The 14677-nt window shown below is 42.1% G+C and overlaps 1 protein-coding gene across 15 annotated transcripts in view; it reads left to right on the top strand.

The window, feature by feature from the left end:
• The window catches only part of IQSEC1 (IQ motif and Sec7 domain ArfGEF 1), a 297702-nt gene extending 283682 nt beyond the window's left edge, over positions 1–14020 (top strand). For 12 of the 15 annotated variants that reach the window (XM_064723778.1, XM_064723775.1, XM_064723781.1 and 9 more), the window contains 3 exons: positions 1657–1833; positions 7979–8028; positions 9425–14020. In XM_064723778.1, the coding sequence (XP_064579848.1) occupies positions 1657–1833; positions 7979–8028; positions 9425–9868 (671 nt within the window). In that variant the 3' untranslated portion in view covers positions 9869–14020. The remainder of the gene's footprint in view (positions 1–1656; positions 1834–7978; positions 8029–9424) is intronic. The other 3 variants (XM_064723787.1, XM_064723790.1, XM_064723788.1) reach the window with 2 other exon arrangements.
• Positions 14021–14677: the final 657 nt, after the last annotated feature.

The raw sequence follows: 14677 nt of genomic DNA, 5'->3' as shown, positions 1-14677 counted from the left end.
CAGTGGTCCCTTTCATGGGGGAGGGGTCCCAAAATGAGGAAATAAATGAAGTCTTCCTCGTTCTGACCTTTCTACCTTTTCAATGCAAATATGACAAATGAACCCTTGGTAGAACTCCCATTCTCCATCTTCAGTTGGTTTCAGAACAGAGGAGGCCACAATTGTCTTATGTTCCTAAAAGCTATTTATCAGTTTCTATATTCTTCATTACAAACCCAGCTAACCAAACATTGTGCTGACAAGCAATCAAATATTAGTTAACTACTAACTCTTAACTTCATCAAGGCCTACCCCTTTATTTTAATTAACTCCAGTAAAGCTTATCTCTAACTAAAATTTTAGCTCCTCAAAGTTTAAGTCTCAAGGGCTGTTCTGGGTTGTTTCATGAAATAAACATGGGCAGGAGACTTTTCTCCTTTTTAATGCCTTTATTAAAAGTGATCAGCTTGGGTGGGAAGGATCGATGGTCAGAGTGCAGCTTTGTCCACTGGTCTGTGGGCAGAGCTGGGGCTTCCGTCCTCATGAGAGCACCAGGAGATTCCTTTATTTTCTGGTTTAACACTTGAACTCCTCTGTCTAGCCAACATCTTTAGGTTAGGGTGAGGGGTAAAAAAGGTTCTTAGCAGATACTAATTCTGTTCCTCACATCTAGACATCACTTTGATTCATTCATTTTGTGTTGGCTCGTTGTTTTTAGGGGTTTTTGGCAAGGTTTGGTGAGGGGTCCCTCCTGTTGCATGCTAGTTCTGAGGTCATTTGCATGCAAACTCTGAGGTCTCCTCCTCTTCCCCATCCGAGGTAACAAAAGAGTGGGTGGCTCCACCACCAGGAGCAGGCAAGGATAGGCCAGTACTGCCAGGTACGAGGGGAATGGAGAGACCCCAAGTCCCTTTGAGCGAAAGGTGCTGCTGTTATTGTAGAGAAATCAGACGCTTCAGGAGGGTTTGTAAAAAGCTCAGTATCGATGAGGCAATAGGCAGGGAACAGGAAGCCTTAGAGAAGGTTCTTAGAGGTGACAATTAGGGGTGTCAGGGGCTTTACACTTTAGGGGACCCGATGCAACATCTAGAGGAGCCCTTGGTAAACTTTGAGGTGGGACCCCTAAATGAAGAATTCGAATTTTTGGTGGATACAGGAGCAGATAAGTCCTGTCTCAACAAAGTACCAGAAGGTATGGTAAAATGCCCAAGAGCATCTGGGGTTAGACAAAACAGCGAGGTGGAAGGAAATCCAATAGCACCGAGATGGCCAGTAACACTAAACTTGTAATAAGTGATGTGAAAATAAAAGGTACCTTATTGTTGTCTTGTTGTGTGTGTGAGAGTGAGTCACACACAGAATCAGCCTCAACTTCCCGGGCAGGTGGGAAGGGGGGCAGCAGTGGAAAGAGGAGTGAGTGACCCACAAACGGGCAGGTGGGGGCTTTGGCCGCAGGGTGCCATCCTCCAGGAAGCAGCAGGGCGTCACTCGACAAAAGGGGGAATTCCAAAAATGACAGGTGATTACAACAACAAACAGTTACAACTCCACCCTGGCAGCAACTAGCCCTACCTGTGAACTCTGCAACCTTTTAAAAAAACGTGCAGCTTACCTACTCATAGCATTTCACGCCCACAACCAGCAAAGTAAAACCCCCGTGTGCGTTGTGTGTTGCAGCGGAGCTGGAGAAGCAGAAGGGCGTGGTGCGGCCCAGCATGTCGCAGTGCTCCAGCCTGAAGAAGGAGTCGGGGAACGGGAGCCTGCCGCGGCCGTGCCTGGATGACAGCTACGCGGGCGGCGAGGGGCTGAAGCGGAGCGCGCTCAGCTCCTCCCTCAGGGACCTGTCCGAAGCAGGTAAGCGCTGCCCCTGCCCCTCCCGCCTCTCTGCATGCACAGCTGCCTCCGCCGCGCCCAGCTCGCTCTGGGCCTCCACACACAGCACTGGTGGGATCTCACACTTCCAGATAGCTCCTTACTCCCCCCCGGCTCCTGGGTAATTTCTGTTTGGTTTTTTTTACCTTTGTTCTGTTAAGCGGCCACTGTTTGACAGCATTTAAGCCGTTGTAGGTTGTTACAGAAACTTTTAAAGGACAGTGAGGACAGAGGGAAAATTGGAAGTTTTTAATAAAACAGAAGTGACTGACTTGTGCTAGGAGTAATTCACTTAGTTTTCCTTTCTTTTTTTTTTTTTTTTTATCTCCTTTGCTTTTTGCCCCTCATAGAGTAGGCCTAGAAAGGGCAGGAAAGCTCCTGGTCTCTGTGTAATGAGCGCTTTCTGTGTGTTCTGTGCTCAAGTGTACCTGTGTCACCACCTGGATGAATGAAATTGAGTGAAGCCCTACTAAATTCTCTCTAGAGCTGTGTAACACCAGTGTGCCCCTGATGCTCTTTTCTTGTGCTGTAACTCAGACACAGTTCCTAATTCTTACAAAAAGAGGTTGTTGTGAAGTCCTCTTGGCAATAGAACCAAGGAAGCCCTAGTAGACAAGGATGCTGATAACCCACAAAGCCACTGGTGTGTCTTAAATTTTATTAACTGATTAAAGACAGGAAAGCAGTGGTGATGTGATTTTTTTTTAGCCAGAGCGAGCCAGGGGAAGTTGGACATGTTTTTATTTGATGGTTTGCCTTACACCTGGCATAGCCATGTAATCTTTCAGTGTTAAAGAGTCCTGTCACTGACAAGAACTCTTATCTGAACACTGTGTCCACTATTCAGAAAGCGAATCTCTATCTCTACTTCCAGAAGTAGTAGCAACTCTGGGTTTTTTTTAATTATTTGTTTTTTAGTTCATAGGCTGTGTTGCATACTCTGCTTTGTTCTTTCAGTTGCAGTGATGATGTACAGTGTAGTCATAATTTCAGTATTTTGTATGTCTTTGGTAGTAGACACTACTTACCTATTTCCTTTTTGTTTTAAACTAAAGAAGAGATTTTAGCTATGCTGCAATAAATAAAATTGTTGTAAACTGAAATGATAGCCTGTGTTTTGTGGGTATATGTATGTGCATACAAATGTGTAGAGAGTGAGCTCTTTCAATTCTTTTCTTCTCTGTTTAGGCTTTCATACTCACATCTCCATGTGCTTCATTAAAAAGACTTGGGCCCTTGATCCAAAATCAGGCTGAAGTTGAATATTGGTGCTTGCTTGGCTCCAGTGGATTTTAGATCAAGCCCTAGTCTTCACCAATCTTATCTCTCAGATTTGAGGATACTTCATCATCTTTTTCTGTTGTTTTGGTTTTATTTCATTAGAATGAGAACTACCATATTGTTAATATGTGAGTTCAGTGGGTGTCTGTACCCCTAAATGTGATTTCTGATTAATTTTTTCATTCCATCAGAATTACTCATCCCTCTCTTTCAAACACTGCCATGGATTTGAATTCATATTATGGGTTTAATTCAACAAACCAGCATTTGTAATCACAAACACATTTCACAGGGCATGCCTAACACTGGCATGCTTATTACTGAAAATAACCTTTTTCCATGACAAAATGTAGAAATCACTCACAGACTGCAGGGTTTATCAATGAGTTTGTTAAACCCAACTAAACTTAATTTTAACTTGAAATAGCTGAAAATTATGGAGAGCTTCTGTTTGGTCTTGTGCAGTGCAACTGACTGGAGAAACAACCAGCCTGTTATTTGCTTTGTTATTTGGTGGAGTGACTTCAGGGAGATGATCCATAACTCCCCTGCCTTCTCTCAGGGAATAGCTTGCATGTGAGGCTAATTTTATTTTTAATGTGGGAGAGGTGATCCATAGAAAAGCAAAGAAATCTCTTTCAGTTAGGAAGATACTGCACCCAGTGATTATCCCATATTAAATTGCTTCTCTAAAACAGGCCTGAGTTAGGTTGCCTCAAATCCTTTTGTGGATGAAGCACAGGATGAACAAGGAGGAGGAACAGGAGTGTGTGGGCCTGTAGGAAAGTGGATTTTTAGAGAGACCCTTTCTACATTGAATCAGAAATAAATCTAACAAACGTGAGAAAATGGCCTGGTTGCATATTTATGCAGGAAGGCAGGTAAATGTCCAGTGAACACTGCAAATTTAAAATTTTAACTATTTATTCAGTGAAGGGAAATGTGACTGGACAGCATTTGGCTGCACAGGTACTTGACAGAACTATTTAGGAAAGCAATCCATTGCTGTCCCCCAGACATGCCAGTAAATGGAGGCTCTGGAAAGTGATTAAATTTCTCTGAGTGATGATTCAGAAGCTTCTGAGATCTAACAAATGCTGATACCCTGACTGATTCTGCTCCTAAGCTGGGAATGCACAGAAAGCAGGATTTGTCCATCAGGAATCCTTTCCTGAGAATGGTTCCATGCCTTGCCAGTTCTTTCCATGGAATATAAAATACAATGTGGCATCCAAGTGTTTCAAGATGCAAATATGTTAAAAATATTTAGGGCTTTATTTTTCTCTAAAGAGAAATGTATCATTTTTATTGAACATTCTTGAGCTATAGTCAAGGAAGAACTGAATTTATTTGTTCCAGACTTTGAAATTCTTAATTTATATAAAAATATTAGAAGCCAGACAAAAAAATTTATTTCATCTAAAGCTGAGTTTTATGAGTTTACAGAAAGATGGGAAAAGTGTGATGTTCCCCCATGGCCCCTGTTCCACAGGAAGAATGATTTGGTCACTAAAGCAGAGCAGGAAGGGTTGGACTGGTTGTGTTTCCCATTCTGTTTCTCCCAGAAACAGTCCCCTTGGACTGATTTTAAGTTCTTTAATTTGAATTCCAGCCACTTTGAGTTGCTGGGGGACCCAGTGCTTTTACCTTGAGTTTACAGTGCAATTCAAACTTTATTCCCACATCCGTAACCTGTAAGGCGGGAATAATATTTACACCCTGAACTGGTTTAAAAAATGCAATTTTGTTGTTTGCCCCAGTGCTCCACAGCTGGCACAGCCAGGCAGTGCTGCCCAGGTGAGGGGGGCACAGTGGTTCCTATTTCTGGGAGCTGGGCTTGTCCAAAACAGCCACAGACCAAAAAAGATTACTGCAAAACCAAACCAAACAAAAAGTATTTCCAGGATTAAATAATTCTGTTTCAGTGAGAGATCTTAAGATTCTACCTGTTTCTCACAGAAACATGATGAAAATGTGACAGAGAGTACTTTCCCCTTCAAAAGTGGTCTCTCTAATGATTGGAGTGAGCAGTTTAATTTAAAACTTTTTTCCAGGCTTTTTCCCCCAAGACACTCAAAGCCAAATCATAATACCAAATCATAATATCAAATCATTGATAGTGTTTAGCTATCAATTACCTCACTGGCCCAGAAGAGTTTCAAGAGCTACAGAGCTGCAGTGAGAAATATTTCCATGTACTGAGCTGATCTGCAGCCTGAGCTGGGAGATCACCACACATCCTGTGATGTGTCCAGCACACATCCATCCTGCAAGCTGCAATGGCTTTTATTAATAAAGCTCAATGTTCTTTTGGCATGGTTAAGTTTGTAAAAGTCTTGTAATCACTACATATTTCTACTATAAATTTGAAATATTCTTGGCCCCATATAATGCATGTTCATGTGTGGGACATATGTTCATATGTGGACTTGTGTAAGTTAAAGAGACTTCTTACAAGGAATGTTCATATCTAACAGATAAGGTTAAATCAATTGAAATTTAATTTTATAAATGGAAGTCCACTCTAACAGCTTTAAAAAATTAAACATAATATATTAGGCAAAACTAATCTTCAGGTTTGATAAATACCACCTTGCTTTGTACCACAGCTACTAATTATCCTGCCAGTACATGCTTAGATGCAATTCTAGTTGAGAATTTCCCTGAGATGCATGTGAAGGCCGGAGCTCCAGGGAGGCATTTCTGGGATGGGATGCTATCCCAAAGACCAGGGAACAGTCTGGAATAAACACACATTGGCAGGGGGAATGCTCCAGGGGATTTACTGAGTAAACCCATCACACTGCATGTCAGCACAAAACTGGGTTCAGTTTGTTTTTAGGAAAACGAACCAAGCCTCTGTACAGCAATAGTGCCTATCTGAGGGAAATTACAGGCATTTTAAGGAGGATTTTTCTGTTTGTTCTTGGCTTTGCAAGTACTACTTTGCCCTGGAGTTACTCTGAGCAAAATTCCATCTGTCGCTCTCTGTCCGTATTTACTGTGTCCATGGTTATCTGATCAGACTGTGACCCCTGCCATATGCAAAAGGCATTGGATTTTTTTGTTGTGTTCTCCTTCATTTTTGGCCACGTTTAATGCCCCGTGTCAGCTCTCAGTCTTATTTGCAACCCTGACTGCTAAGTTCCGAGGTGGCTGCCGCAGTGTGTTTGCATCAGCAAGAGTGGTTGGAGTGTTAATCACTACTAATCCTGTTACCAGAGCAGAAAAATATCAAACCTGACTAGGAGTCAAAATAAGGGATGAACAAACCCAGTTTTTCTTGGGGGGCTCATAAGATAGTCCAGCTCTGCTTTGGCTGAGGCTAAAACTGCAGCCGGAGATGAAGCAGTGAGCTTTTGACAAAGAGCCCATCCAGGGGAATTGTTCCAAATCCCAATGAATTTCATAATCAAACACAACACCTTGACCACAAACACCTTCCCCTCAATTTAAAGTCCCTGCAGAAAGGGTTATACTGGGGAGCAACTCTTTTTAAGAAGGGAAAACGTTCCAGTACCCTGGAACTGTAGCTCTTAAGAGAAACTTGTTTCAGGGCAGTGTCCTGTGACCAGCCAGGTCAACGTTATGCTTATAAATCCAGCAGGCGATAGTTTTTGATCACCCTGATCCTTTGGGTAGTCTGAATTGCCCTATGAGCAGTTCCACTGCTCCCTAGTTCTGATCTCAGGTGCTTTTGGGGTGTCTGTGATTAGGGTATGCCATTAATTGGTTCAGTGATGCTGAAATCCTCACATTCTCCCCCAAAACTACCTCTCAGAGTAGAAGATTCTGAAGGCAGCAATGTGCCAATGCAGGGTGGAGACTGATATTTGGCCTTGCAGGAAAACAAGGAGAGAGTGCTGAGAAAGCTTTGGTTTCTAAAGCCCTGCAGATTTTAGGGAAGCTCTGAGCACCAGGAGGGTTCCTCAAAGCTCAGCTTTGTTTCTACACCCTGCCAGGAAAGTATTCTGAAACTCTGCAAAGCAAAGCTCCACAAGCTATTTTCTAAAAATCTCTATTTCCACTGCAGCCAGATGCTATTTTCTCTGCTGTGAAGTGAGAAAGAAAATCTGGGATCCTGTGTCCTATACAGCCACTAAGGTTTTCTGGCTCTTTAGGCAAACAGTCTGGAGTTTCACCTGTGGGTTTAGGCAAAAGGTTTTGCAATTTGAGACTGTTGGAGTACAAATCCAACATGCTTAAAGATAAAGCACTGCACAGCTAAACAAACAAAATCTAGCCATAATGTCAAGACAGATTCCAGATTTACTGATCAAAAATTAAGTTTAGTTTTTTTTTTTTAAACCTCATGAAAGAAGATTGTATGAAATCCACTGAGGTTCAAAGCTGAAATTGAAATGATAAATTCGATGAAGTGATAAAACTGATTAAGTGATAAAAGCGATGAAGTGATAAAACCGATGAAGTGATAAAACCGATGCCCCTCACAGTGCCCCGCACTGAAGTTCAGAATATTTCAACGTTAAATTTTGCATTTAAGTTAATGCCACTTCACAACTGTATCTCAATGTTTGAAGCAAAACCAACCTTCCTGGCCGATCAGATTCCAGGAAACCAAACCCTTTAAATCCTCGCTGCTCCGCATCGCGAGCGCAGCACTAAACCCAGCCGCCCAAATACCTGAGCATCGTGCAAATTGCCAACAACATCACACCCCGCCCGTGTGATTCCCAGCAGCAGCCCCACCTCTCCAAATTCCCAGTGCCCCCGAGCCGCAGGCAGTGAGGGAGCTGCCGGCCCTGCCGCTGCGGGCTGCGGGGCCGCACTCCTGGCGCCGGTCGTGTCGCAGTCTCTAATCTCTGCTGTTGCATGTCCTGGGCAGGCAAGCGTGGGCGACGCAGCAGTGCAGGATCGCTAGACAGCAATATGGAAGTAAGTAGGAAGTTCCTGATGTCTAGCTGGATGTGATGATGTGCATTTCAAACCTTTCTTTTATATACATACATATTTTTTTGCTCTTTTTTCTTCTAACATATATATATATTTATATATATAACCTGCCTGCCACGAATAAAATGCATGCCTAGGCTATTCACTCTGTATTCTTCCAGCTTACAAAGCACTGACAGCTTGTTTTAGAGCAATGCCATTTTTGGTTTGAGCTAACCTTGTTCCCTTTGTTCCTGCAAGCATGGTTAAATGGATATGATGTGTCCTTTTGCCACCATTTCAGTCTGGTCCCAGCTTAAAAGCCCACTTGCTCTTTGTTACCAAGTACACTGTTCTTGCTGTTTGATATTTAGCTACAACTATTGACTGTCATGCTCAACCATCCCCATTGCTTATTTTCAAGTTCAATTGCTATATGTATGCAGTCATGACACCATGGAATTGCACAGATAGGGCATGGGAGGATAAAAAAATTATTCAGATAGGTGAATTCAATGTGGATTTCATGAGATTTCATTCATCTTCAAACCATTTATATATACTGTTCATGTCTCTGAATTCAGCTTGCAGATTTTTTTTCTTTTTTTTTCTTTTTTGGTTTTTTTTTTTGTGTTTGCTTTAGGTAGATTACAGTTTAAATCTAGCACACTTTGCCTAAGTACTGTTGTGTCCCATAACTCTTTATAAATACAGACCCCGAATTTCAGCAACTAAATTCCAGGCTAAATAATAGAGAATGTTGGACCACAGGTCAGGATAATACAAGCACATAGAAATCTTAGTGGCAAAAATGGTATGATTCCATTTAACACAAAATGCAGAGCTAGGCCTGAGAAGCAGCACTGTCACATATAGTAGTGGAAAACTGCTATAAATAAAGATTTAAATACCGTTTTAAAACCTGAGCTGTAACTGTAATATTTGCTCCTGTATGTTGAACTATTTAGGTTGCATTTAATGTAGCGCTTTTTTTTTTTTTTTGTGGTAAAAAAAGCAAGTATGGTATTTTTTGCAGTATTTTAAAATGTGTTTTTCCTTTAAAAACACACTCGTAGGTCTTATATCATGTTACTCTCCCTGACATTTTTTTTTAATTTGAAGTCATATCTCTTGATGTCAAAATACTGAGAGAAAACCACTCAATGCTTAACACCCCCTAAGAAGGGCACGAGGGCCCCATTGGCCACTTAGGGAAGGTGGAGATAAAATTTCCCCTAGAACTCTCTAACATAATCCACCCATGCGAACCCTAAAGGAGGAGTTTGTGGGGTCAGTGTGAACTTTTTCCTTTTTTTTTTTTTTAATTTTTATTTAATTTCCTTTTCGAACATTTCAAGGTTTTTTTTTTAATTTTTATTTTCTATTAATTTCTTTTTAGGGGTCCATCATTAGCAGTCCTCACATGCGCCGAAGAGCTACATCAACCCGAGAGTGTCCATCTCGCCCTCACCAGACTATGCCCAACTCCTCCTCACTCCTAGGGTCCCTGTTCGGTAGCAAGCGGGGCAAGCCGCCCTCGCAGAGCCACGCGGCCGCGCAGCCCCCGCACCACGCGGAGGCGGCGGCGGCGCCGCACCCGCACCACGCGCAGTTCTGCCACCAGAACCCGCCGCCCTACCACCACCACCACCACTACCACCCGCCCCCGCACCCGCACCCGCACCAGTTCCACCAGCACGGCCACGGCCACGGCCACGGCCCCTACCTGCCGCACGCCCCGCACCACGCCCCGCACCACGCCCCGCACCACCACGGGCCGCCCCCGCCGCCCGCCGCCTCCGGCAGCAAGCCCAAACACAGCGGCATCAGCACCATAGTCTAGGCCACAGAGCCTCCTCGAGACTCTAGCTCTAAACCCAGCTGCAAAGGCACTCACAGGAAGCCACAAAATCACACCGGCAGTTTTTACCTAGGCCGTTTAATGAGCTTAAAGGCTTGCTGTTACTAAATAAAATAATTCCGGTTAGCCCAGGCCATACTGGTTTTACTTATCTACTGGATAGATGTTCACCACCACCTGGTTAGTTCTTATTTCCAAACTTGCCTTGAAAACGTGCTGCTTGCTGAATCTGAGGAAAGCTACCTTTTACACCAAACCCCTGGACAATTTTACACACGTAATGAAAAGCTAGCCAATGGAAAAAAAAAAAAAAACAGGGAAAAAAAGTCAGACAGAACCAAGTGTTGCATTCTTGCTCTTTTATTCTCAATGGGCAAAAAAATTAAGTAGACCTGATATGGTTGATGAAAGTACGTAAGTAAACTTTATATAATATAAATATATACATATAAATATATATATATATACTGTATAGTTAACATTTGTGCTTGGAAAGAAATTTTTTCAGTCCACAAAACTAGCAATATAGACTTTACAAGGAATTCCACTTACTTGATAGGACAGTATAATAGATGAATAGCCTATGAAAGAGTAGACCAAAAACATTAAACGTTAGAAACCAATTTCAAACATTTCAATATTTTCATCAAAAGTCCCCTGGACTTGTTAAGATTTCTAAGCAATCATTACTAAATGTGCCAAGTAACATAGCATTTAAATGTTGTAGTCCAATACTGCTTTGTATAAATCCTTATTTTATTAACACGATGATATCATACGTAATCAGTATTAGAGCTGCTCTGCTATTTCAGGTAAGCAAACTCGTTAAGATGCAGTAATTATTCCGTAGCAATGGAGAGTGCCCACATACCAGGGGGCACCTCCAAGCATTGGTCACTCGAGTTCTTAGACACTTTAAAGGCTGTGATAACTGTGAATTTACATGATCCACATTTCTTTTGTAAGCATACGGATTGAACGAGCACACGGGAAGAGTTCTGCCAGGTGCATGTAAACACTGCAAAAACATTCATCTCAAACATGAAAATGGCAAACCTCCATCCTTCTCAGCTGCTTTGGTTCCTCTTCACCATAATTGCTCATTTTTACCCCCAGCGAAGCTGAATTCTAGTCCAGAGTGTTTCCAGTGGAAGTGCTCTAAAACTTGAAGGTTTGTTTTAGAATTTAGTATAGGGTTTTTATATATATATATATATTAAAAAAAAAAATTAAAATCTGTAATTCCATGTAGCCATGTGCTAGCAACGAAGTGGCTTTACCATTTTTACTCATCACATTTGTTAGTTTGAAGCACCCAGCACTCAGCAGGCTGAGTTTATGCTCAAACCCTCACTTCCATAGTCCAGTTAGTTGCAAGACATCACATAAAAATAGGCTGTGCTGTTGTTGCTTATGTGTTGTAACCACACAATTTGCAAATTTCTCTACAATTTGTATCCCGAAATCCTGTACAAAGTTATCCATGGCGCCTACTTTGTAGTTTCAGCACTTTGAGCCACTGCAAGGACTTAACACCTAAACAGTAGAGACAAAGGAATCACAACTGCAAAACTGTACCAGCCTAAAAGCAAACCTTGAAGAGGATGAGCAAATGTTCCAGTGAGAGATGGGTAAAAGTAATGACAGCTCCAACCCGTCGGGTTTCTGTGTAACAGAAAACAAACAGTAATAAAAGTGTCCCAAAGCAGGAGGACATGGGAGCAGCAGAGTGACTTGTCCTGTTGGCTTGCTCATGGCATCTCTAGCGTGGGGAGGATGGGAGAGGTTCAGTCATTTTGTTCCCTTTCATACCATGGATACCACAATACCAGCAAAACTGCAAACTGAGCACTTTGTTCACCTCCACAGAGAGCAAATACAGCAATCTAGAGTTTAGCCTTTTGTTTCCAGCAGTCCACGTTTGTTTCACACATGTGCAATATGTTTTCCCCTTCTGCTCCTTCTCCTCAGAATGATCTCCATGAAAAGAAAACAAATTATTTTTATTTTTCTGTGTCACTCATTCTATTCTAAATTCTGCGGCTTACCTTAAGAGGGCTCACCTGGGTCCCCTGAGGCTCTGTTCCTTGCAGTTTAAAAAATATATACTGTTCTTATAAGGGAAAGTAGAACTGTCTGCATGTCATCTAATGTTATTAGTGTGAGGCTACACTCTACATATTGTATAATTGCAAAATATATCAGTGTTCCTGTTGATATTAGTTGAAGTAAAGTGATAACATATTTCAATATGTAGACTTTTCTTCATACATCTGTACCAATAGTAGAGTCTAACTGTAATTTATAGGTTGTTCCAGAAAAGATGAAGAACCATTTAAGTGCAAACATCTCTGAGAAACTGCATCTTTTAATTAAAACAGAGGTAAGAAAGCTCCTCTTCACTGGGTGACGGAGTCTGTACTTGTTTCAGATGCAGAGGCATAATGGAAGTAAAATTCTGTATATGGAATAAAGGCAGAATATGCAGTTGCAGTGGAGAGGAAAATCTGACTCACTGTGTTGATTAACACTGAAGATGTTAAATCTCCCAGATCTGCATTTGCTTTATGTTTAAAAAGCCCTTTCATTCATTTAAATTAGAGTTACATATAAATATTCTGTGCTTGAACAGGGAGCCACAGTTTATTGCCTGCCCACTGATTTTCCATGTGCAATCAATGTATTTGTGAACCAGAGTGTTGAGGAGATGTCACAAACGTGCATGCACAGAAACATTTCCACGTGGTTCCATGGGCGTGTGTGAAATCACATGGAGTGTGAAATCACAGATCACAGAAACCAAAAGTGGTCACCTGAGGGCACAGCATTGGGAAACTCTGTTCTTTCAAGCCAAGGAGGAGAAACAGTGGACTTGACTCTTTTTTTCCCCCCTAGTTTTGTTCTGTTTTGTTTCTTAGACTGTGTGTTTCTATGTACTCCAACCAAACAAATGTGTCTTGGTGTCAGCACAAGTCTCCAGACCTTTGCTGCTTGTTTAGGGACATAGTAAAACCTCTCTGACTCCATCCTTGATCAACAGTTGCTTAGAGCAGTGTGGGTCATGCTTAGAATAGGAGAATTCCAGCACTTGACACTGGGTGGGGTTAAGAAAATGAATTAAAATGAATTCTTCAGCCTGCAGACAGGAGCAGAATGGAGAGGGTTTTTTCTTAGATGCCATTGCCAATTACTAACTGGTACAGAAGTGCACAGAGTGGCCGTGGTTCTCTCTTCCCATAAACGATGTGGCAAAGCAGTAATTGCTGATTTGAACAAATGAAAGGGAAATGTAAAGAATGAAGGTGTGGCAACAACAAAAAAAAAATCTTTTCTGGGACAACAATGAAATATATATTTGGGGTTTTTATTTTTTTAAGTTAAGAATGGAATGTAAAACGATGTAAAAAACAAAAAATCAAAGTTCATCCTAATATAATGTGCGTCTTGTATTGCTAAAAAAAAAGAGTCTAACATACAGTGTAGAATGATTTTCCCATCATGTACTGCATGCAGCAGAAGCCTCTTGTTTCTTGATAAAATGAGCTGAAAGACAGTCAGCAGATATTTAAACACTGAATCTCTAGATGTTGACTTGCTGTTCCATATGAAGCTGTGTGTTTTCTGCAGTTAAGCATGCATTTTGCTGTTCCCTTGTAAAATACCATCGCACTTCTTGCCTGCAAAATGGATTCTCGTGTATATATTTCAAAGAAAAGTGGAACCAATAACAAGATTCAATTTGGAAAAGCGAAAAGAGAAAAGGGGGTGGTGAAAATGGGACCAGTAGGGGGAATAGAGAATTCTCTAAATTGTACATAGTGTGTAAATTAGCATTACTATAAGTCTGCAGTCACTTTGAGGTTGCCTATCTCCTGCTAGGAACTTAAATCAGCTTTGAGTTGTATTAAACTGTTAGAATTAGGTCTTGAATGCAGACTGTTAAAGACTTCAAAAATCATTATGCTTACAAGAAGCTTCTGTTCTGGGGAGGCTCGAAACCCCTTTTGTAACTCTGGGGAAGAAAGGAGTGCTTTCATTTTAATATGCATTCTGTTTGTAAGTAGTAACAGACCCTATTGATGTAAAACTATAACTGTGATCATGTGGAGAAATCAAATAAATCATTTAAAACTCTTTGTTTCTCATTTCATGCAATCCAAGAGCTTCAACTCTTCATATTTGAAATGAAGCAAATTCCTTCCAATGGTATCCTGGTCCTGCTGAGGCAGTGGGATTTGTGCTGCTCACTTCAGAGGGGCCAGGAACTGAGGATCAGGTGGAGGAGGTGGTGAGTGGAATCCTCACTCAGCTTGGGTTGGTGTGGTGGTGCTGAAATAAATCGAGCTCTGGAGTCACTAAAGAGCAAAGAACCCAACAGCCAGGTGTGCAGACAGACAGGGAGACAAATGACTCCAGCACCCAGATGTGCAGACAGACAGACAGTGACTCCATCCAGCACCCAGAGGTGCAGACAGACAGACAGACAGTGACTCCATCCAGCACCCAGATGTGCAGACAGACAGACAGACAGTGACTCCATCCAGCACCCAGGTGTGCAGACAGACAGACAGACAGTGACTCCATCCAGCACCCAGATGTGCAGACAGACAGACAGTGACTCCATCCAGCACCCAGATGTGCAGACAGACAGACAGACAGTGACTCCATCCAGCACCCAGAGGTGCAGACAGGCCCTGCAGAGGCCCTGGTGGACAATTCCCAAACCCCTCTTTGAGCCCTTCTGGCCCAGGGCTGTGTGTGCAGCTGACCCCAGGCAGCCTCAGCAGCTCC

Source organism: Zonotrichia leucophrys, chromosome 12, assembly GCF_028769735.1.
Source record: "Zonotrichia leucophrys gambelii isolate GWCS_2022_RI chromosome 12, RI_Zleu_2.0, whole genome shotgun sequence".
NCBI lineage: Eukaryota > Metazoa > Chordata > Aves > Passeriformes > Passerellidae > Zonotrichia > Zonotrichia leucophrys.
This window is presented reverse-complemented; position numbering and strand designations above follow the sequence as displayed.